This window comes from Cervus elaphus, chromosome 12 (assembly GCF_910594005.1).
Source record: "Cervus elaphus chromosome 12, mCerEla1.1, whole genome shotgun sequence".
NCBI classification, from domain to species: Eukaryota; Metazoa; Chordata; class Mammalia; order Artiodactyla; family Cervidae; genus Cervus; species Cervus elaphus.
In genome coordinates, this window is record NC_057826.1 from 17,875,817 (window position 1) to 17,901,084 (window position 25,268).

Sequence of the window (25,268 nt, forward strand, 5' to 3'; positions counted from 1 at the left end):
AACTTTTTGGCCAACCTGATATGTTGAAGTGGGTCCTCTTACACATTGCTGATTGCTTGGAGGATACTTTGCAACCTCTTAGGAGGGCAATTTGGATCAGTGCACTTTTCATTTGACTAGTAGTTTTACATTTGAGAATTACATCTATAGATATATACTGGCGTGAGTGATCATTCTAGCAATTTGTTTATAATAGTGAAAATCTGGAAACTCAGTTAAACATCATTCTGAGATTAGATAAAGAAATTATGACATCTGTTGAGGGGAATTCTTTGACACTTAAAAAATAATAAGGTAGATCTATCTTCACATATTTATAAATTATTTTGAACTCCTGCTATGTGCCAGACAGATGTTAAGTGGTAAGCAAATAAGACATAGTTCTTGCTCTGTGGCATTTATAGTCTCCTTAATTTGATATCTGTGTTAATAATACATGATTACAGACTGAGATAAGTGCTTTTTATTTACTTTTTCTCTCTTTTCAAAAAGTTTTTTTTTGAAATATAGCTGATACACAATGTTATGTTGGTTTCAAGTGTACATCTACGTGATTCAGCTATACATTCTTTGTTTACATTCTGTTCTATTATAGGTTATTACAAGATGTTGAATATAGTTCCTTGTGCTATATATACAGTAGGTCCTTGTTGTTATCTGTTTTATATATAGTGTGTATATGTTGATCCCAAACTCCTAACTTTTCCCCCCTTCCCCTTTCCCCTTTGGTAACGCTGTTATGGCAGAGTAATACTCCATTGTGTGTAAATATCACATCTTCTTTATCCATTCATCTATCGATGAAACTTGGGTTATTTCCATGTCTTGGCTATTGTAAATAGTGCTGCTATGAACATTAGGGTGCATGTATCTTTTTGAATTATAGTTTTCTCTTTATATATGCCTAGGAGTGGAATTGCAGGATCATGTGGTAGCTCTGATTCTAGTTTTTTAAGAAACCTCCATGCTATTCTCCATAGTGGCTGCACCAGTTTACATTCCCACTAACAGTGTAGGGTGGTTCCTTTTTCTTGTGCCCTTTCCAGTATTTATTATTTGTAGACTTTTTGACATGGCTGTTAACCAGATTTAGAAAAGGCAGAGGAACCCGAGATCAGATTGCCAACATCCATTGGATCATCGAAAAAGCAGGAGAGTTCCAGAAAAACATCTACTTCTGCTTTATTGATTATGCCAAAGCCTTTGTGTGAATCACAACAAACTGTGGAAAATTTTTCAACAGATGACAATATCAGACCACCTTACCTTCCTCCTGAGAAATCTGTATGCAAGTCAAGAAGCAACAGTTAGAACTGGATGTGGAACAACAGACTGGTTCCGTATCAGAAAAGGAGTACATCAAAGATGTATATTGTCACCCTCCTTATTTAACTTATATGCAGAATACATCATGCGAAATGCAGGGCTGGATGAAGCACAAGCTGGAATCAAGATTGCCAGAAGAAATATCAATAACCTCAGATAGGCAGATGACACCACCCTCATGGCAGAAAGCGAAGAACTAAAGAGCCTCTTGATGAAAGTGAAAGAGGAGAGTGAAAAAGTTGGCTTAAAACTCAACATTGAGAAAACAAAGATCATGACATCCCATCACTTCATGGCAAATAGATGGGGAAACAGTGAGAGACTTTATTTTTGGGGGCTCCAAAATCACTGCAGATCGTGGCTGCAGCCATGAAATTAGAAGTCGCCTGCTCCTTGGAAGAAAAGCTATGACCAACCTAGAAAGCATATTAAAAAGCATTACTTTGCCAACAAAGGTCCATCTAGTCAAAGCTATGGTTTTTTCCCAGTAGTCATGTATGGATGTGAGAGTTGGACTATAAAGAAAGCTGAGCTCCAAAGAATTGATCTTTTTGAACTGTGGTTTTGGAAAAGACTCTTGAGAGTTCCTTAGACTGCAAGGAGATCCAACCAGTCCATCCTAAAGGAGATCAGTCCTGAATGATCATTGGGCAGACTGATGCTGAAGCTGAAGCTTCAATACTTTGGCCACCTGATGCGAAGAACTGACTCATTGAAAAAGACCCTTGATGCTGGGCAAGATTGAAGGCAGGAGGAGAAGGGGATGATAGAGGATGAGATGGTTGGATGGCATCACCGACGCTATGGACATTAGTTTGAGTAAGCTCCAGGAGTTGGTGATGGACAGGGAAGCCTGGTGTGCTGCAGTCCGTGGGGTTGGAAAGAGTCAGACACAACTGAGCAATGGAACTGAACTGAATTGAGTCTAACCGGTGTAAGGTAATACTTCATTGTAGTTTTGATTTGCATTTCTCTAATAGCTAGTGATGTTGACCATCTTTTCATGTGGCTGTTGGACATCTGTATGTCTTCTTTGGAGAAATGTCTGTTTAGGTCATTTGCTCATTTTTGATTGGGTTGTTTGATTTTTGATATTGAGCTGTACAAGCTATTTGTATATTTTGGAGATTAGTCCCTTGTCGGTCGTACTGTTTGCAAATATTTTCTCCCATTCTGTAGGTTGTCTTTTTTTTGTTGTTATCTGTGGTTTTCTTTTCTGTGCAGAAGTTTTTTTAGTTTAACTAGGTCACATTTGTTTGAGATAAGTGCTTTTTAAAAAGGGAATCTGGTTCTCTAATAGCACATAACAGAACAACATGACCCAGATTATAGGATTAGGGAAGGCTTCCTTGAGAAAGTAAAATTTGACCTGATATCTAAAGGTTTAGTAGGAATGAATTAGGTGCGAAGATAGGCAGAGCATTTCAGACTGATGGAAAGTATATGTACATAGGCATTGGTGGTGGGAGGAAAGAATGATATCAAGAAACTAAAGGAAAGCTATGGTGTTGGAAGTTTAGATGATCCTGGAAAAAAGTAGGGCAAAGATGTGTAGGCCATGTTAAGGATTTGGGACTTCTAGAGTAATGGAATTTTTAAAAAATTAAAAGATGCTAGTTCCTTGAAAGAAAAGCTATGACAGACCTAGACAGTGTATTAAAAACCAGAGACATCACTTTGCCGACAAAAGGTCTGTATAGTCAAAGCTGTGGTTTTTCTGGTAGTCTGGAAACTGTGGTTTTTTCCAGTAGTCTGGAGACTGTGGTTTTCTAGCAGCATATGGATATGAGAGTTGGACCATAAAGAAGGCTGAGTGCCAAAGAATTGATGCTTTTGAACTGTGTTGCTAAAGGAAATCAATCCTGAATATTTATTGGAAGGACTGATGCTGAAGCTGAAGCTCCAATACTTTGGCCACCTGATGCGAAGAGCCAACTCATTGGAAAAGACCCTGATGCTGGGAATGACTGAAGACAGGAGGGGAAGGGGACGACAGAGAATGAGATGGTTGGATGTATCACCAATTCATGAATGTACATGAGTTTAAGCAAACTCTTGGAAATGATGAAGGACAAGGAAGCCTGGCGTTCTGCAGTCCATGGGGTCGCAAAGAGTCAGACACAATTGAGCCATTGAACAACATAGTGTTTACAAAGAGTCTGGTGAAAGATGACTAATCCAGAGGGTAGATAATGGTGGGCTGGACTAGGGTGGTGACTGCTGAGATGAAAAGAAAAGTAAATTGAAAGATAATTGAGATAAAGTCAGCAGGAATTGGAGACAGATTGCATCTAGGAAATGAAAAGGGGTAGTATTAAAGAGGATACCTAGTATCTTGTCCCAAACTGATAGAGGTGGTGATCATTGATACAGGAAATACTGAAAGAATGTTCTGTGCATGTGCTTATGCAGAATATTTTAGGCTGTCATTAAGTGATAAAGGCAAGTTACAGAACAGTTTATATGGAATGATTCTATTTATAGTTAAATAGAAAAAAAATTAAAACTTCCCTGGTGGTCCAGTGGTTAAGAATCCACCTTCCAATGCAGGGGACGTGGGTTGGATTCCTGGTTGAGTAACGAGGATCCCACGTGCCGTGAGGTAACTAAGCCCACTTGCCACAACTAGAGAACCCATGTGCTGCAACTAAAACCCAGTGCAGCCAAAAATGATTAATTAATTAGTTTTAAGAAAAGAAAATATGTATATGCTGACATATATGTAAGAAATATCTGTAAGATGACGATACAGGTAATTCAGAACTCTGGTAGTAAAGAATTGGTGATTTGTTCACTTTTGAATATATGTCCTTTGGAATTAGTGGCATTTTTTTTATCATGAACATGTATATCATATTTATAATTAGCATATATATATATTTTAAACCTCTTTCATAGGATTCTGAGAGGTTAAAATAATTACAGTAAAGTTAATTGAAGCACTTTTAATTGGCTACAGAATACATAGCTTTAAAGTATTTTATGTAAGGTAAATAAGGTCAGTATCTTTCCATGTAGTTCTTATTTATCGTAAGAAATTGCTGGTTGGAATGTATTTTAGAGGTAAGCACAGAAGATATAAAATTTATGTCTTAGAAGGACTTCCCAAGTGGTGCTAGTGGTAAATAACTCGCCTGCCAGTGCAGGAGACAATCCCTGGGTCGGGAAGACCCGCTGGAGGAGGAAGTGGCAACCCTCTCCAGTGTTCTTGCCTGGGAAATCCCATGGACAGAGGAGCCTGGCAGGTTACGGTCCTTAAGGTCACAGAGTCTTACGCAACTGAAGCAACTTAGCATGCACACACAATCTCTCACTCAGGTAGGGCAGCTTGTTTAGAGTGTTCTTGTTTGGTCTTTTTCAAATGGCTTTTTGAAATCCTTTCAAGATATTCATCTTCTCTGCTGTGTGTGCCTCCCTTACCTGCCTTCCTTCCAACCCATCCCATCCCACCCTATCCCACGCACTTAGCAGGTGACCCAGGGTAGAATGGGAGAATCAAAACCTAAAATTTTTTCCCCTATAACCTAGAAATAGATGCATTTTCTCAGTCAGATATAACTGGGCAAATGATATCTGGGCTTGCCTTAGAAACCGTGAATTAAACTAGGATTGGTATGAAAAGTTTCCCATGTAGGCAGCTAGTAGGGTGGTGGCCATGTTCACTGAGGGAGAACATATTTGGGGGTAGAGGTGAGTTCCTTTTGAGGTACATATGAGAGATGTACATGCAGATCCCTGCTGACCAAAAGCACCATGAGCTTTGATTTTGAGGTTACAAATTTTAGTGAGTAGGTGAGTTTGCAAATATGGAATCCTGAAATTATATATATATATATATATATATATATATAGCTATATAGAAATCATCATTAGAATCATGTGTCAGTGAGATTGCCTAAGTGAGAAGAGAAGGGGGCCTGGGACAAATATAGAAAGGACAGGCAGTTCAAATGAATGTCTTCAAAGGAAAATAGGAATGAGGAGCCAGAGTGAGAGACGAGAAACCAGGATAATGTAGTCTCAGACATCACGATTTTCAAGGAAGAAAAAAGTGGTCAAATGCTGTAAAGAAATCAAGTATGAAATGAAACTTCATTAGATTAAATATTTGAAAGTGTTGGTGATTTAGAGTGGAGTCATGGGGATGGAATCTATGTTGAGTGGACAGATGCAAAATAAGGAGATAACAAATCTAGAGATTACTAATCCCAGAAGTTTGTCAGACAAGGTTATGTGATGGGAGAAGGGTTCAAGGGGGAAGTATTGCAAGAGGTAGAAGAGAACTTTTGATGGTAATGGCTGATTGTGATGATGGTTTCTCAGTTATATATATGATTAAAAAACTCAGCAGATTGTGTATTTTGTTGTATGTCAGTTATACCTCAGTAAGGCAGTTAAATTTTGTTTTTAAGGAAATTTGTCTTCAAAGGAGACTAGAAAGGCAGAGTAACAAAAGGAGTGTGAGGTTGAAAAACTGTGTGTATTTTGTTTTGATTTTTTAAAACAGATTTATTAGGTATAATTTGCATAAAGTGAAGTTTACTCATTTAAAGTGTGTAAATCACCAGTGGCTTGATTTTGTGTTGAATTTTGTTTTTAAAATGGTAGAGAAATGAACATAAAGGTCTCTACAAAGAAGCATGGAGAAGAGTGGATTAGTTCTAGAGTAGAGGAAGGATGCTGCTTCTGTTTTAACAGTAGCAAAGGTGGAAAAGAGGGCAAGTGCACTTAAATTTATGGTGTTGGTGGCCTGAGATTGATGAGATTCTATTCTAAAGATATATTTTCTGAAGTAAGAAGTGAAGGCATCTGTAGAAGAGGGAGAGAGAGATTATAGAATTAGATTTTGAAGACTGGCATAGCTACTCTAGAGACCAGGCAATACAGACTATGCAATTACTCGAAATAGAAATGCAGTTACTAGACATTAGTCAAATGAAGCTCCAGCTGGTTTGATCTCTCCCATGTATTTTTAAATATACTACTGCCTGTGAAAGTGTAATAATATTAGAGTAGTGATTAAAGTAGGTTTCAAAGCTTGTCTTACAATTCTATCTGCTAATAAAATAAAGATACTATTAATAAACAGAACCCAGCAACCAAATTAAAGAATAATTTATGTCCTCGCTTGAAAATAATTATTTTCAAACAGTAACGACTGAGGGAACAAATGGATTTTGTATCAGAATGGAAAGGCTCTTTACAGACAGATACATGGAGACTTCCCATTACTTTCCATTGGCTAAGATGAAATCAAGTCAAATCTATAGTTGAAAGTCAAGAAAACAATTATTTGGTATTTCCAGCCTGTACCAAGGAGGCAAGCTCTTCTTGCAGGGAAACCAGTTGAAAGGATGGCTGTCATGTAGGCAACTAACAATGTCAGCCACAGTCAGTATATCGTATATGATCTTCACTATCCTCTCATTTTGTGTTATTTTTTCCTACTGCCACTGCTTTAATCAAGTCCTCATCTTTGTTTTCTCCCTCAGACCATTATAAGAGCTCTTGACCTTTTTTTTTTTTTTTACTTTTGATCTTCTTTCCCTTCCAAACTATTGTCTTAGTACATAGTAGTGATCTTTCTAAATTGTAAATATAGTTGTGTCACTTTCCTGCTTCCTGTGCTTCAGTGGCTCTGTAATAAAATTCTGGAGAGGTATCTAGCCTTTTGTAAAAGTGTACATTTTAAAGCCAAACTACCTGAATTTGTGTTTGATCTATGCCAGTTATTATTAACTGTGTGATCTCTCTTAAAAATTACTTACCCTGTGATGAACGGATAAAGAAGATGTGGTATGTATATACAGTGGAATATTAGCCATAAAAAAGAATGAAATAGGGACTTCTTGGTTGGCCCAGTGGCTAAGACTCCACGTTCCCAATGCAACGAGCCTAGGTTTGATCCCTTGTCAAGGAGCTAGATCCCACGTGCCACAAATAAGAGTTCATGTGCTGCAAGTAAGACCTGGTGCAGCCAAATTAAAAAGAAAGAAAGAAAGAGAAGTTACCTATTGACACAATGGATAAGAATCCGCCTGCCATTGTAGGAGGCACAGGTTCGATCCCTGATCCCAGGAAGAGCCCAAATGTCTCGGAGCAGCTCAGCCTGTGTGCCACAACTTCTGAAGCCTAGGTGCTGTAACATCTGAAGCCTGTGAGCATAGAGCCTGTGTTCGACAGCAAGAGAAGCCACTGTGATGAGAAGCCCTTGCCCCCGCTCACTGCGCCTGGAGAAGGCACATGCATAGCAAAGAAGACCCAGCACAGCCATAAATAAATAAAGAATGAAATAATGCCATTGGCAGCAACATGGATGGACCTGGAAATTATCACACTAGGCCAGAAGTAAGCCAGAAAGAAAAAGACAAATAACATATTATATTGCTTATATATGGAATCTTTAAAAAAACTTTTTTTAATGAACTTATGTATCAGTGCAAACTAGAAGTAGAAGCACAGATACAGGTAACATTTAAAGTTACCAGGGGAAGTGGGCACAGGGTAGACAAGGAGTTTGGGATTAACATATATACACTACTGTATATTAATATAAGAAAGATAACCAACGAGGACCTGCTGTACAGCCCAGAGAACTGTACTAAGTATTTTGTAATAACCTATGAGGGAGAAGAATCTGAAAAAGAATATATGGGGGTGTGTGTGTGTGCGTGCATGCACACACGCAAAGTCACTTCACTTGTGTCCGACTCTGGACTGCAACCTGCCAGGCTCTATGGGCTTCTCCAGGCAAGAATACTGGAGTGGTTGCCATGCCCTCTTCCAGGGGATCTTGCTGACCCAGGGATCAAACCAGCATCTCTTACATCTAACCTGCATTGGCAGGCAGTTTCTTTACCACTAGTGCCACCTGGAAAGCTGGGAGGCCAGGAAGCCCCCATGTGTGTGTGTGTGTGTGTGTGTGTGCGCGCGTGTGTAAATTGAATCACTTTGTACTGCACCTGAAACAGTTTAAATCAACTATCTGTCAATAAAAAATTTAAAAAGAAATTACTTAACCTCTCTGTGCCTCAGTTTTTTCATCTATAAAATGAGAACTGGAATTAGTCTAGGTTATGAAAATTAAGTTAGGGCTTCCCAGGTAGTGCTGGTGGTAAAGAACCCGCCTGCCAATGCAGGAGACGTAAGAGATGTGGGTTCGATCCCTGGGTCGGGAAGATCCCCTGAAGGAGGGCACAGCAATCCACTCCAGTATTCTTGCCTGGAGAATCCCATGGACCAAGGAGCCTGGTAGGCTACAGTCCATGGGGTCACAAAGAGTCAGACAGGGCTGAAGCGACTTAGCACACGTGAAAATTAAATGAGTAGATAGATTATGTGAAAAACACACCAGTAGCACATAGTGCTGCTGCTGCTGCTAAGTCGCTTCAGTCGTGTCCGACTCTGTACGACCTCATAGACGGCAGCCCACCAGGCTCCCCCATCCCGGGGATTCTCTAGGCAAGAACACTGGAGTGGGTTGCCACTTCCTTCTCCAGTGCGTGAAAGTGAAGTTGCTCAGTTGTGTCTGACTCTTCGTGACCCCATGGACTGCAGCTTACCAGTCTCCTCCATCCATGGGATTTTCCAGGCAAGAGTACTGGAGTGGCTTGCCATTGCCTTCTCCAAGCACATAGTGAGTACACAATAAATACTTGCTGCTGCTCTTGTTGTTGGTTAGATAACTACTGAATGTTGAAGTTTTTAATCTGCATGTCTTATTTCTTGGGTGTTTTCCTTAATTGATTTTTTTAAAAACACTGCAAGTTAAATATCTTCTCTTGAAAAGGAGTCAAGTTTTTGATAGATGTTTGGTGCCTGAGGACTTACACATTGGTCATACCAACCTCTCTTAGCTGTAAAAATTCTATCTATCCCAGGAGATGAGCTATTTTCTGTTGCTTACAATTTTACTGCTTGAGTGTGACAGTCTTCTGCGTACTCAATGTTCCATTTCAAAGCTGCTTCACACTGTAAAATTTAATGTTCAATCATGTATGATACCAATGAAATAAATCAACTGAAGTGGCAGTTGGTTGAACAGATACATTATATTCACATACAAGCTTGCTAGGATCCTGGCAGTGGCTAGTACGTCATAATTTGCTCTTCTTTCTGAAACACTAGAAATGTGAAAAAAATGTGTCTTTGCATTGGAGCAATGAGATATTTCAGATAAGTTTTTTAACATAAATTGTGACATGTTCTCCTACCTTCAAACTTACGTCAGCTATGCTTTTCTTTTTAACCTTATATAGCTCGTAACATTTGCATTCTGTCCTACACCATTGATTGTCTGTCTTAAGTTTATTGTAAAAGTTTTCATTATTATGACTTATTATTATTTAAGATGGCACTAAGTAATGTGTTACATTTCCTTCTCTGTGAGTCCAGTAAACCCACTGACATAGTCAAAAGATACTCACTGAGTGCTTGCTGTGTTGCAGATATCTGGGCGCCGTGAACACAAGGGAACAAAACAGACAACATCTTTGCACAGTGTATACCTTCTAGTGTATATTAACAACGAACAAATAAATATATACACAGTACCTAACATATAAAAAGGGAATGAGGTGTTAAGGAAGTGCAGTGGAGGGTGAGATTTAAAATAGGATCGTCAGGGAAGCCCTCATGAAAAGTGATTTTTTTTTACCAAAGGCCCAAAAAAAGAAAGCAAATTCTCAGGTGTCTAAGGAACCAGATTGTAGACAGCAGGGCAGCAAGTACAGAGGCTCTGGGGCAGGAGAAAACCTGGTATGCTGGAGACACAGCAAGGAGTCCAGTGTGTTTAGAGCAGATGGCACAAGTAGAAGTGAAATCAGGTAAGTAGCAGGGTACCCTGATTATGCATGTAGTTCAGTACTTTTCAGTACTATGAGACCTATCACCTGTTAATTTGCTAGTTATATGGCCTTGTCTAAAGCACTTAACTTTTTTGACATCTAGTGTCTCATTTGGAAGGGGAAGTTTTTTTTAATCTCTTTATTTTAAGCTTTAAATTTAAGTGATTAGATTTAACCCATATGCTTAGTTGTTTTTTTTTTTTTTGGCTGTGCTGAGTGACTTGTGGGGTCTTAGTTCTGTGACTGGGGATTGAACCCCCCAGCTCTCAGCAGTGAAAGCACGGAGTCCTAATCACTGGACCGCTGGGGAGTTCCCATATATACTTAGCTTAGATCAATTGTTCAAATGTAATTGTGCTCCAAATTTATACGTTAAAAGTAGTCCATTTTAATTTAGCTACTTCTTTTTGATTAAAGCCCCTAAACCAGGTTTGATGTATGTTGTGCGCATCTGCGTCCTGTATTTGCTGTATAACACAGGCTCTGTGCATGTGATAATGTGCCTTATAGCTTCTTATAAATTAATGACTGTCACTTTTTGTTAATGTTGAGAACTGCTGACTGTGTAGTCTCTTACATCAGAGCTCTGCAATTCTTCTCATGGATAACAATATGAAAGCAGAGGGATAATCTACTTTAAAAATTTTTTTTTTCAAGAAAATGAAAAATGATGTAATTCAGCCAAGAATGAAATTCTGCATACTAGTTTTTCTAAGCTACATTTTTGTGAATAAAAGTCCCTGACTCAGAGGGAGTTTAGAAAAGGCATACAGACAAAAGAAGTCGCAGTGTCAAATATTTTAGCCATTAAAGCATAAATCAGCTGCAGTTCTTCAGTGAGATAGTGTCTCAGAGAGGAAAAGAGACCTTTTTAATAATTTTTTTTCAATTGTCATGTTTTTTCATAGACACAAGGCTGATTTCCATTTCCACATTTCTAAAATAGATTATGTGACTGAGTCAGTCCATGTGAGATACTTTTATTTTCTTCTTTTTACCAAGTCTTTTCATCAAGTCTTCCCTCCTTTACCCCTCTCCCGCCACCCCCCATCATAAATACCTGTATGTGACCAGTTGAGTTGATCAAGGTGATAGAATAAAATCTTTCAGAAACATTTTGAAATCTCTATTCATTTCTCCAAATTGGAAGGGAAGGGAAGAGATTAATATTCATCATATGCAGATAACATGATGCTTTATATAGAAAACCCTAAAAACTCCACACAGGAACTTCTAGAACTGATAAATGAGTTCAGCAAGGTGCAGGATGCAATACTAACATACAGAAATCTGTTCCATTTGTTTACACTAACAATGAAATAGCAGAAAGAACAAGCTTAAAAAAAAAATCCTGCTTAAAATTACATCAAAAAAAAAAAAGATAAAATACCTGGGAGTAAACCTGACCAAAGAGCTGAAAGACTTACATGATGAGAACTGTAAAACATTGATAAAGGAAATTGAAGACAGTTCCAAGAAATGAAATTATATCCCATGCTCTTGGGTTGGAAGAATTAATATTGTTAAAATGGTCATACTACCCAAAGCAATCTACAAATTTTGATGCAATTCCTATCAAATTACCTATGACATTTTTCACAGAAGTGGAACACATACTCCTAAAACTTATGTGGAACCACAGAAGACCCAGAATTGCCAAGGCAATCCTGAGGAAAAAGAACAAAGCTGGAGGCATTAACCACGACCTGCCTCCCAACTTCAGACAGTACTACAAAACTACAGTAGTAGAAGTTGTTTCAGTTCAGTTCAGTTCAGTCGCTAAGTCGTGTCCGACTCTTTGCGACCCCATGAATCGCAGCACGTCAGGCCTCCCTGTCCATCACCAACTCCCGGAGTTTACTCAAACTCATGTCCATCGAGTCTTGGTGATACCATCCAGCCATCTCATCCTCTGTCTTCCCCTTCTCCTCCTGCCCCCAATCCCTCCCAGCATCAGGGTCTTTTCCAGTGAGTCAACTCTTCGCATGAAGTGACCAAAGTATTGGAGTTTCAGCCTCAGCATCAGTCCTTCCAGTGAACACCCAGGACTGATCTCCTTTAGGATGGACTGGTTGGATCTCCTTGCAGTCCAAGGGACTCTCAAGAGTCTTCTCCAACACCACAGTTCAAAAGCATCAATTCTTCTGTGCTCAGCTTTCTTCACAGTCCAACTCTGACATCCATACATGACCACTGGAAAAACCAGTTAAAACAACGTGGTATTGGCGTAAAATCAGACATATGGATCAGTGGAACAGAGTAGAGAACCCAGAAATAAACACATACACCTATCAGTTAATCTTTGACAAAGGAGGCAAGAATATACATTGGAGAAAAGACAGTCTCTTCAGGAAGTGGTGTTAGGAAAGCTGGACAGCCACATATAAATCAGTGAAGTTAAAACTCCCTCACACCACACACAAAAATAACTCAAACTCAAAATGTCCTAAAGACTTAAATATTAGACATGACACCATAAAACTCCTAGAAGAGAACATAGGCAAAACATTCTCTGACGTAAATCCTAGCGATATTCTCTTAAATCAGTCTCCCAATGCAAAAGAAATAAAAACAAAAGTAAACAAATGGGACTTACTCAAACTTAGAAACTTTTGCACAGCTAAAGAAGTCATAGACAAAAGACAACCTGTGGACTGGCAGAAGATACTTGCAAACGACATGACCAGGGGCTTAATTTCCAAAATATATAAGCATTTCATACAGCGTAATATCAAAAAACAACAACCCATTCAAAGGGTGAATAGAAGACCTAAATAGACATTACTTCAGAGAAGACATAGAGATGGCCAACAGGCACAGTAAAAGATGCTCAACTTTGCTGATTATTAGAGAAATGCAAATCAGAATTACAAAGAGGTATCACCTCACAACAGTCAGAAGGGCCATTATCAAAAAGCCTACAAATAATAAATGCTGACAAGGGTTTGGAGAAAAGGGAACCCTCCTACACTATTGGTTGGTTGGAATATAAATTGGTACAGCCACAATGGAAAACAGTATGGAGTTTCCTTTAAAAAAAAAAACTAAAAAATAGAATTACCATATGATCCAGCGATCACACTCCTGGGCATATATCTGAGGAAAATTATAACTCCAAAAGATATATGCAGGTACTTCCCTGGCAGTCCAGTGGTTAAGACTGCACGCTTCCACTTAGTTCCATCCCTGGTTGAGGAACGAAGATCCCACAAGCTGCGTGGTGCGGCCAAAATATAAAGATGCACACACATACACACGAAAGATACATGCACAAGTGTTCATAACAGCTCTGTTTATATTAGTCAAGACATAGAAGCAACCTAAGTATCCATCAACAGATGAGTAGATAAAGGAGATGTGGTACACACACACACGAATATTACTCAGCCATAAGAAAGAATGAAGTAATGTCATTTGCAGCAACATGAGTGAACCTAGAGATTATCATACTAAGTGAAGAAGTCAGACAGGGAAAGACAAATATATTATGTCTCTTATATGTGGAATCTAAAAAAGATGATACAAATGAACTTGCAAAACAGAAACAAACTCACAGACATAAAAAATGTACTTACAGTTACTAAATGGGGAAGGGGAGGGAAGGGATAAGTCAGGAGTTTGGGACTAACAGATGCACACTACTGTATATAAAATAGATAACCAATAAGGACCTACTTATAGCACAGGGAGCTATATTCAATATCTTGTAATAACCTATAATAAAAAAGAATCTGAAGATGAATATATAAAATATATATAACTGAATATATTATTTGATTCACTTAAAAGTGAATCTTGCTGTTTTATATTTATTTAAAATTACAGCAGTTAAAATTTTTTAGACATTTAATTATTTTGCCCTTATGATTGATACCTCAGGTATTTCGTTCCCTAAAGTCCAGCAGTTTCCTAAATTGATTTTAACTATGTAGGTTTTGTGCATTCAGTCAGTATTGGAAAGATAGGAGTAAAAATGAAAAATTCAATATGTGAGCATTGTAAGACTATTGTGGATCAGGCTGCTTAGGTTTGAACATTCACTGGCTGAATGGTTTTGAGCAAGTTACTTAAACTCTCTATGCCTGTGTTCCTAGGGCACTAGTTATTGTGCCCATGAATTGCTACTGTTTCACCTTCATCAAGGGCCAAATGGTGGGAGATTCAGGGAGAGGATAAGAAAGCAGAAGTGGGGATTGGGAGTGTTGACTCCACCTTTCTGGAATCACAGTCTGTGAGAGGTGCGTGACTCTTGCAGGTTTCCCTTGCTGCTCCCACTGACACCACCACAGGGTTTCCTGGGGATTGGGGTGTGAAAGAACAAAAATAAGTAAATAAATAAAAGGGATGGGGATTCCTATATTTGAGGATAAGGTATTCCCATACCTGCTCCTTGAGCCAGGGATAGAGTGCTTCTCTCAGAGTTCTGACTGTGCCATAGCACTCCCTTTTGGATATCTGGCTGTGTTAAGTTCAAGCTGGAGGGGCCAAAGGAGGGAGGAGGGGCATGGGAGGTAAACTCCCTGCCAGTTCAGAAATACCTTGAATTCTGATATTCTCTGATTTTTCTCACACTCTTTACAGAGAACTCAGATAGGTGCTCCATGCATTCTGTTCTGGTTCTGTGATTTCACTCAGAGTGTGGACAGGATGCCGTGCTATGCTGTCACTTCATTTGTGTCCAACTCTGTGTGGCCCCATGGACTGTAGGCCACCAGGCTCCTCTCTCCATGGGATTCTCCAGGCAAGAGTACTGGAGTGGGCTTCCATTTCCTTCTCCAGGGCATCTTCCCAACCCAGGGATCGAACCTGCATCTCTTTAAGTCTCCTTCATTGACAGTGGGTTCTTTACCACTAGTGCCACCTGGGAAGCCAGGACAGGGTAAGGCATGTCTACTCCCATCTTACCAGAACCAGACTCTAAATTTCCTTTTGAAACAGCACTTACGATATTGCCATCATCCCTTGTACTTTCTAACCCAAGACTATTCCCATACTAAGATACAGTTTGAATAATATTACTACCTTGCAAAAAAAAAAAAAAAGCTTTTTAGCTCTCCATTGTCTCTGGGCTTCAGTACAGACTCATTTCAGTATTCAAGTTTCATAGCTGCATATACCTCATATTCTTGCCAGATAAGGAATACTTGCTGATGTATTGTTATTCTAGTCCACACCTATAGCTTTTGTTAAATTCTCCCTGCCTAAAATAGTTTTCCAGCCTTTTCCATACGGCTTCTTCAAGTTCTGTACATATTTTAAAGCTCAGATGTACTGTCTTTAAAATTTTAGTTTTCAGCCCTCTTCTTATGTGCTTCCCATAGAAAAGAGTATGTGATCTCTTCAGGCCTTGAATAGCTGTTATTTTTCTTTGTACATTTTCAGTATATACACACACATATGCTTTGTTTTAGGATTATTTTTTATGTCTAGAGATACAGTGCCTAGCACAAGCTTTTATGCCTCAGATTCAGTAGATTCAGGTAGCATTTACCTGAATGTTAGCTTGACATTTACCTTTCCTTATCATATTCTTTTTCACCTACTTCCCTTTAACAACTCTTTGAGACCTTTATTCTAAATCTCATTCATATGAGGACACCACGGATAAGTAAAGTCACATTATCTTAACTGTTCTGTAACGCTATGAGTTTCTTGAGTGGAATTTTAGTATTCAGTTTTCTACCACATAATGTCTGCCATATAGTAGCCACTCAGTAAGCACAGCAGTATCCCTAACTCTCCTCTTCTTTCTACAGTACCTTGGGCACGTAGAAGTTGATGAATCAAGAGGAATGCACATCTGTGAAGATGCTGTAAAAAGATTGAAAGCTGTATGTATTTGATGGTTGCCAGTGTTGCTCTATATGCTATAACACTCTCTCAAAAGATTTTGCTCAGTAAATTTCATTGACCCACTATCCAGTAAGATCAGTGTTCTTTTAAGGCAAAAGATGTGTGCTCATTAATAAAGAGCATTTCACGTTGTCCATCCAAAGACGTAAGTTTTAATGACGAGCTTCTTCAGTGTAGGCCAGACATTATCTAAGATAGTTTTAATTCAGAACCCATGTTAAACTAGTGGTATGAACTCTTATAGATGAACTCTTATAGATATTCTAAAACCAGGGTAAAACTATTTCAGTTAGTTACTTAACCTAACTGTGATAACTGGGTTATAAATAAGTAATTTTAAATCTGTAGGAAACAGCTTTCCAGGAAAAGTATAAAATAGAGATATCTGTTAATGGCTAGTGAGGTTTATTTTGGGGAGACTTACTATCATTACTGCTACTCCCCAGTTTCCTTCCCTGTACTCCTCTAACATTAAGTATTTCCCTGCCTTTTGCACAAACTTCAGCATACTTGAAGTGGAGAGTCCTTTTCAAGGATCAGTAATGTCTATTTTGCCTGTTATGCCATAGAATACATCCCAGGCCCATGCCTATGTGTTTAATAAAAGGAGTTCAGAGTTCATAAAGATTCAGGTTAAGGTGTTAACTTCATAGTTTGGATAGGTTTGAAGAATGTTTCTTAGATTCTGACAGCCCTTTTCACAGCCTTCCTTTTCTCCAATGTGTGGCCTTTCCCGCCTTCGCTATGAAAGCTTTAAGCATTATTTCTGCATGCCCTTGCCCCAGACAGCATTAAATACTTGTTGCTTTGGGTTTGCTGGTATGCTAGGCTGCCACAAGTTTGGCTACTAATGAATGAGTGCTTTTTTTTTTACCCCTCAATTTGCTTAATCAAAACTTTTCTGCTTCTTGGTATATTTTATATGACCTCTTATATGTAATTCCTCAATATAAAAGATATAAAATCAAGGAAGCAACCAACTCGTTGAAGTGGATTGTGTTTTCCAACAAATGTCTAAATCGATTATAGAAAGGAAAGGAGGAGAAAAATAACTGATTATGGTATGCAAAAAACTTAAAAAAGGACAACCCAGAACAATATACAGATACACACACATATCCTTTACCTCAGATTTTGGTTATTTAAATTCTTAAATGTTTGAATGCCGTCTTAGTTTTATCTGTGCTCTTCATTTAATCATCATTAATCTTAAAGGAACTTCATAGTTTTATAGACTTGCCATGTCCACCTAAATATGTTCCCCAATTAAATGCAGCCTCAGATAATACAGTTTTCCAAGAAACTTAAATTCAATCCCTTATTTAACAAAATAATTCTAAGTTCACTAAGAGAATAAGATTAGGAACACTTTTAAAACTTTTTAATTGAAGGATGATTGCTTTACAAAGTTGTGTTGGTTTCTGCTGTATAGGAACGTGAATCAGCCATAAATATACATATATCCCCTCCTTCTTGAACCTTCTAGGTTGTCACAGAGCACCGGGCTAAGCTCTCTGTGTCAGTTTCCCATTTGTTAATACTCAATGAAACTTCCCCTTCTACTAATACCCTTTCTAATGCTGTATGGAAACAGTTGCAGAAAGTTGGAATTCTTCAGATGTTGTTCATCCTCAGATCATACCATGTTAGTCTACAAAAATACATGATTTTTATCTTTTCATATTTTTACTACACAGAAATTTCTAGATGCCTTTTTTCCTCCTTTTACCAAACATTCATCTAACAAACATCTGTAATCTACTGTGCTAGATGCTTATGTTGTGCCAAAAGCTGTGTCTGAAGATGTGTTTATTTTCATAGATGATAGATACTCTTCTTAGAGTTTCAAATGAAGCAAACATAAAAATGTACAAACCTACGGACTGAAGAAGAAATAACATGTCTGGAACAAGTTTGAATGCCAAAAAGTTTTAAAATTTAAAGAATTACGTAGCTCAGATGTACCAGTTAAATAGGAAAACAAACAATCTTAAACCTATCACTCAAATGATTGTTGAACTAAAAATATAATGTTCTAGTGCTTTTTAAATTTGTGGGAGATTGAAGAAGCAAGATAATTTTCAAATACAGTTATTTTATTTCCTTCCAAGTGATTCCTTAAAATTTAGGATTACTTTAACTTCAATTAGAAGTTATCAACATGCCTAATATTCTCATATGAAAAGATATTGTAATTAAACAACATATACTTCTCAGAGCATAAATATGTTTAATTTTTTTTTTTACATTATATTCATAAAGTTAGGTACAGTATTTTCAATTCATTTACTTTGTGGCATAATTTACTTAGCCACTTCGGGGTGTAGATTGTATAAGATAAATGACAGAATCAACTGTTGCCCATTTTCAGTGCCTTTATGACATAGTTGCAGAGTAAGAAGTACTAATTTTGTAAAAAGTGTTTTGGGCCTTTGGTTATCTTGCTTGATACTGGTGCAAGATGACCTTTTAAAATGTCTTTTCTTCCCATTGTCTCTGTAAATGTCTTTCCCACTCTGTCTTGGTTTTAGACTAGTTTCATTACACTACCGGTTTCTAATATGTTGGTTTTTTATTCACTATTTGATATATTTGTTTTAATATATGTTCTTATTTTAGCAGGTAAAAGAATCATAATTGTTTTTTAAATTAGTTTTATTCTCTAATCTAATAACTGTCTCTTGATGCATTTTGCACGTCATCTTTTTTCATTAACATCTGAGGTCTTTTATAAAAAGAAGGCAAACTCCATGTTTAACAGGAGCTTTTCTGGGAGCTAAATTAAATATTAATGAATCTTCTTCTGATACCGTCCTGTCCCTAAAGAATGGTGAATCTTTTAACATGGCCTGCATCTTTTAAAAGCTGGTGGTTACCTAAAAGTCTAACAAAACTAGAGTCACCAAACTTGGCAGCAGAAATAAGCTTAGTCTTACTGTGTAACTACCCATTTTCCTTATTATATTTCTAGCTTAAATTGAAAACATTTTGTGGAAATATTTGATGCTGTTTGTGATTTTTCAAAACCTAGAGAAAAAGCTATTTATTTTTGAGAATATTGAATGAATTTATAAATTATCTGTTGTTGTTCAGTCACGTCCGACTCTTTGTGACCCTGTAGACTGCAGCTTGCCAGGCACCTCTGTCTTCCACCATCGCCCGAGTTTGCGCAGATTCATGTCCATTGAGTTGGTGATGCTATCTAACCATACCGTCCTCTTAGATAAATTATCTCAGAGAGTCAAATTTCTGTACAGTTGTCTTTTTCTAAGCATTTTTTCACTGTTAATAACAGTTTATAAAAAGCAAAGGCTTAAAATATAGTTCAGCCAAAATGAAGAAATGTTAAAGTTAAGCTAGTGTGGGTGAGTTAGAACTCATCTACTTTGCATAAATTCTTCAGACTTTACATGGTGGCCAGTTTTCAAAATTTGTATATGCTTAAAAATTTGTGCTGGGATCACAAATACTTGTCTCTTTTTTACCTATACATACTTATAACTGTCAATGGGAATTTCTTTATTCTAAAACAGAATTTTAAAAGAAAATATGACCATATTCCTCAGATTTCAGCTGTGGCTCACAGATGTGGTTTGGTTCTCAAATATATTAGTTTTCTCAAATCCAGTGAAAGCATTGGTCTTGTGTTCTTTATAGATGATTTATTCTGTTTGAAATCGAAGATATCTATTAATTCCCCATGATTGCTATGGAATTGATCAGCACATACATACATATAAATCAGTCCTAATACATTAGTAAGAATTCTTTAACTCAGCAAGAAAAAGTCTGACAAGTCTGCACACTTATAATTTAAGTGTAGCATTTTTTAATGTTACTGTGTGATCATTTGAGTGTGGTTTTTTAATTGGTGACTTCCACATATTCAACCACTGATTTTAAATTGAAAAATGTATATCTACCAATATATTTACCACTTACTATTATGAAAATTTAAATGCAGATCTCACCAAATCAGTATATCATAATCTTTTTCTCTGCTGCCAAATTTGAATAATCTGTTTTATAAGTCAAAAGAGAATGCTAAAGTAACTAGTTGCTCTGCATGAATACAGGTTCTGATTTCTTCTCTTTCTGTGGATTCTTAGGCCGTACAGTATGTTTCCCTGCATTTTCATGCACCCTTCCTTTTTCCCTGTCACTCCTGGTATGGATAACTCTTTAAAACTCTCACTCCCTCCCCTTCTCCTACTTTGCCCTTCACCTACCCTCTGTGTGTGCTTATTGCTGTGAAACCCTGGGACATTTAGCCCATACAATAATAGCGCTCGACTTGTCCCCCTGTTCCTCCAGGAAAGGAAGTTCTTCAAAGGCTTCTTTGGAAAAGTAAGTTTGATGCCACATTCGTGCCTTGCTTTATAAGGAGTTACACCCCTAGTATAGCATTGATGTATTTTTTAAAAAGAAGTACAGCTTTGGTTTCTTTATAATACAGGAATTGACTTGACGGAATATGGAAATTAATGAATCTGGAAGCTGCTGTCTATATTACCTGTGTTTGTTGATACTAAATCTCATAATTCCTAGGAAAGTCCAATAAATAAATCAAGTAGGTTAAAAAAGAATTGCTTTCTCAAAACTAGGTGTTAAAATAAATTTAATTTGATTTAGCAAAATTGTTCATATTAGAATATTTTTGAACAAGTAGGCTTTACTTAGTGCTCAATATTGACAGAGAAGTAGGAAGAAATGAACTAAATTCAAGTGAAAATTAAATGTATCCCCAATTTTACATTCATTGCTATTACTTTTTTTCAATTTAAGTTAAATTTCAGGTGAAATAAGTAAAGTATGTGAACTTATCTTTGGGGATCCTGTGGTTTTTAACCTGGGATGGTAATTTAAGAAAAACTATCTTAATTAGTAATCTATCAAATGTATATCATATGTGTAATGTTCTTTATGTAGATACTTTTTAAAGAATGATTGTTCAGTGTTCATATTTCCTTATAATATATAGGATGACAATACAAAAATAGATTTCTAACATTTTTGTGTCTAAGCTTATTGTTTAGTTTTGAGTTAAGTGCCACAAAATAATTCAGACTGAGACAGTATAAGAAAAAACTACTGTCATTTTTATAACTCAGTGTACATTACTAAAAGTTTATGTGTTTATGTGAATATAAAATATAAAAATCCCATCACAGTTAATTTTTCACTGGGTGGTTTTGTTACTTTAAAGAATTTTTTTTTTCTTTTTGGACACACCACATGGCATGCCGCATCCTAGTTCCCTGACCAGGGATCAAACCTGTGCCCCTTACAGTGGAAGCTCGGAGTCTTAACTGCTGGCCTGCCAGGGAAGTCCCTAAGAAGACTAGTTTTTTAAAATTATTAGTTTCCATTTCCTTCTCAGTTAAGTATTTTAGTTGTAACTCTTTTTTTCCCCCCACCCCGGCATGGTTTAAGTTGGGCTTCCCTGGCGGCTCAGATGGTAAAGAATCTGCCTCCAATACGGAGACCTGGGTTCGATCCTTTGGTCAGGCAGATCCCCTGGAGAAGGGAATGGCTACTCACTCCAGTATTCTTGCCTGGAGAATTACATGGACAGAGGAGCCTGGCATACTCCATGAGGTCACCAAAAGTTGGACACAACTGAGCAACTAACACTTTCACTTCACTTCTGGTTTAAGCTACCATTATACTAAAGTAAACAAGTTGGAAGGATTTTAGATTGAATGGTTTATTCAGTAACTGCTATCAGTCTGAAATAAAAAGTCATGTAATGTATCCACACATGTCACAGTAAAACTTTTAGTAGGTATTTTGAGCCTGAATCAAATTAACAGGTCCATAGAATGTGAGTCACATTAACAGGACCATTGACTGTGGGATCTATATCTAGAAAGAATTAATCCTGTAGACATTTGCATACTTATAAATAGGCATCCTGATTGTTAAGTGAATTTTTTGGTGGAGCATTTTTTCTTTTCCAAATATAATTTCTCAAAGCAATTTTACATGAACCCAATTAAAATATAATTTTAAGTATTTTCTAAGTGATCAGTTTTTAATATACCTACTTTGGTAAAGCAGTCTTATCTATGAATGCTAGGATGTAGAAAATATCAATATGGTTTATAAAAAAATATGTTAAAGTGTGTTTTTTTAAAAGGTTATAGCATCATGTTAAAGAACAAAAATAGCTATCACGTGAGAATCAGTTCCCAGGTGACAATATTCATTGCTGTGTATAATGAGGTCATTGTGCATCTAATGTCACTGAACTGGGTCACACCATGCTTCTTAGCTATTTTCACTGTATTTTGCTACATCGCAAATTTATATGGTATGAGAAAGAAAACTATGAATTATCTCACTTAATCCTTGCAGTAAGCCTGAAATTATTATTTTCTCCTGTCTTACAGTGAGAAAACTGAAGTTTACAGAGGGTTAAGTGACCTGCCTGAATTCACAGATACAATAAGTGGTAGAGTCCAGGATTTGAACTCAGATAATCTGATTTCAGAGTCTACATTGTTAAATCACTTTGCTATACAATCACTCTATTTCCAGATTATTTACAAGCAAAGTTTAAAAGATTTAACCTTAAAAAGATGTTAGTAAATAAAGAGCTTCTTAAAACTTTCTACCTTTCTTCTTTAAAGGTAGCAAATTAATTTTGGATTTTTGTGTCTGGTCAATTTACTTTATTATTAAGGCTTTAAAGAATCTTTTCCAATGGTTCAAATAACATTTTATTTATCTAGAGATGTTTAAATCATACTAGTGAGATGTTCTTAAAAGATACTAATCTGTCCCATAATGTGAACAAATATGACCCTTAGAATTCTTTTTTTTTCTTTTTTAAAAAATTTACTTATTTTTTAATTGAAGGATAACTGCTTTACAGAAATTGGTTGTTTTCTGTCAAACTGACCCTTAGAATTCTTTTTATTCTTCAGTTTTATTGAGATAGAATTGACATACAGCAATGTATGTTTAAGGTGTACAGCATGATGATTCGACTTTATATGTCATGAAATAATTACTAGGATAAGTTTAGTGATCCTCTCCATCTCATAGAGATACAATATAGAAATCTTACGTTATTGTGGGGAGAATTCTTTTTATGGCCAGGCAGTTTATTCTTACGTACAATTTTCTTTTAATTACAGTTAATTCATTCAAAGAGTTTGGAAACCAAAGTGGGAGAAAGCATCACCCATAATCTTTCCAGAAATTTACTTGTAAATGAAAACTTGTCTTGAATTTGGAGCCTTTTGTACTTTTCAAGTTGCCATCATTTAACTCACTTTCAACACTAATCTACAAGAAGTCATCTGGTGAAAGAGATTTGGTTTGTTGAGTTTGCTCAGTCATTTGTGTTTTGATGAAAGCTAAAAATGAAGAATCTCATAGAACAGTATGTTAGGGAGTGTTTATCTAGTGCAGCTCCTCATAAATTTCTTAGCCTTCATGTTACATGTGTTTTAATGGTCCAACAGTTATCAAGAGTTTCCACCAAACATATTTGCATAACAGTAGATGGGTGAAAGAATTATTAGCCCTAGTGAATTATTACTTCTCCTGATGACCAGGAGAACTGCTGCTGCTTTTCCCTTAGTTGTCCTGGACCTGAATACTCTGTCCTGTTCCCGTCGGGGGCCTGACCTCCCTGTTCCTCCGTCTAATGGAAGCAGTACTTTCAAAAGCTTTATTAATGAGGAACGGATAAACCTGGGTGTCTTACAGATCTGTGTTATTAACCCAATGTAAGATTACATACATCTTAGAAGGGGGAGAAAAAAACCTAAGACTGAAATATCTTTTTCTAAACTTAGCTACATTAAATTGCTCATTATTTTAGGAAAGCCAAGAATATTCTCAACTTTTTAGAAAGTACTATACACAGCTCTTAGTGTATTTGGCTGTACTCGGCAAATGTTTTATTAATATTAGCAAGAAATTACATGGCCCTTAACATTTGAAAAGGATCTTAAATTTTAATGTATTTGAGGAAACTCATGAGCTAAGTAAATCTGTATTACCATTTTATGAGGAACTGGCTGAACATAAAGATATAAAATGTTTTTAGGCCACCCTGTTAGGTCTCTTTTTAAAGCCATTGTATTAGAAAAACTGTTTAATCTGCCTCCTGTTAGTCTTTGTCCTGTGTGTATCTTTACTGCTGACACAAAACACTTTACTTTTAGTCACCGAATGTATAGAGATTTTTCTTTTCTCTATACAAGCAATTTTCGGTGACACCAGCTGAGACACTACAGTTTAACTCAGTTCTAACCCTGTCTACTTGGAGATAGTGTCAGACCCCACAGATTTAAGGATTCAATCTCATAAGACTGGTCCCACCTACTTTAGATGCCAATTGCAGGTAGTCGGTCCCCAGGTTACTCATAATAACTTCTGTCTTTGACTACAAATTTGACTACGAATTGCAGGTTCCCATGACCTCCTCCTCAGGTTTCATTAATTTGCTAGAACAGCTCACAGAACTCAAGGAAACAGTTACATTTACCGGTTTATTAAAGGACGTGATAAAGGATACCGTTGAAGAGCCAAATGAAGACATACATAGGGCGAAGTCTGGGAGTGCCCCAAGGGCAAGAGCTTCTGTCCCTGTGAAATCGGAGTATGTTGCCTTCTCCATGTGGATGTGTTTGCCAACCTGGAAGCTCTCGGAACCCTGTACTATTAGGATTTTGTGGGGGCTTCCTCGTGTAGACATAATAGACTATTAATTCCAATTCCATTTCCTCTTCCTTTTTTAGAGGATGGAGGAATAAGACTGAAAATCCTAAGCTTCTCATCATGCCTTGGTGGTTCTGGTGAAAAGTTCTTATCCAGGAGCCCACCCAGGATTGTATCATTGGACAAAAGATACTCCTAGTAGTCTTATCACTTAGGAATTTATGAGCCTTGTGTCAGGGATGGGGTCAGAGAACAAAATATCAGGACAAGAGATGCTCTTTGTGTTCTTATTGCTTGGGGAATTTCAAGGATTTCAGGAGCTCCGTGCCAGGAACCAGGGGCAGATACCAGTGTATGTTTTCTAGTATCTCACAGCCATTTACTTGTATTTATATGAACTTTATACTTAGTGATGTGTTTTGACCTACTTTCTAACTTGCTACTCAAAACAGTTCAGTGAATTAGACATGATAGTTGATGAAACTACATTTTACAAATGAATAAACAAGCTCAAAGAGGTCACCCAGCTGGTAGTAAGTGGCAGTGCCTACCCCGAAACCAAGGTTT

The 25,268-nt window shown here is 37.1% G+C and overlaps 1 protein-coding gene across 9 annotated transcripts in view; it reads left to right on the forward strand.

The window, feature by feature from the left end:
• Positions 1 to 25,268, forward strand: part of NUMB (NUMB endocytic adaptor protein) — a 155,752-nt gene that overhangs the window by 105,479 nt on the left and 25,005 nt on the right. For 6 of the 9 annotated variants that reach the window (XM_043921022.1, XM_043921024.1, XM_043921020.1 and 3 more), the window contains 2 exons: positions 15,929 to 16,003; positions 20,340 to 20,372. In XM_043921022.1, the coding sequence (XP_043776957.1) occupies positions 15,929 to 16,003; positions 20,340 to 20,372 (108 nt within the window). The remainder of the gene's footprint in view (positions 1 to 15,928; positions 16,004 to 20,339; positions 20,373 to 25,268) is intronic. The other 3 variants (XM_043921026.1, XM_043921025.1, XM_043921029.1) reach the window with 1 other exon arrangement.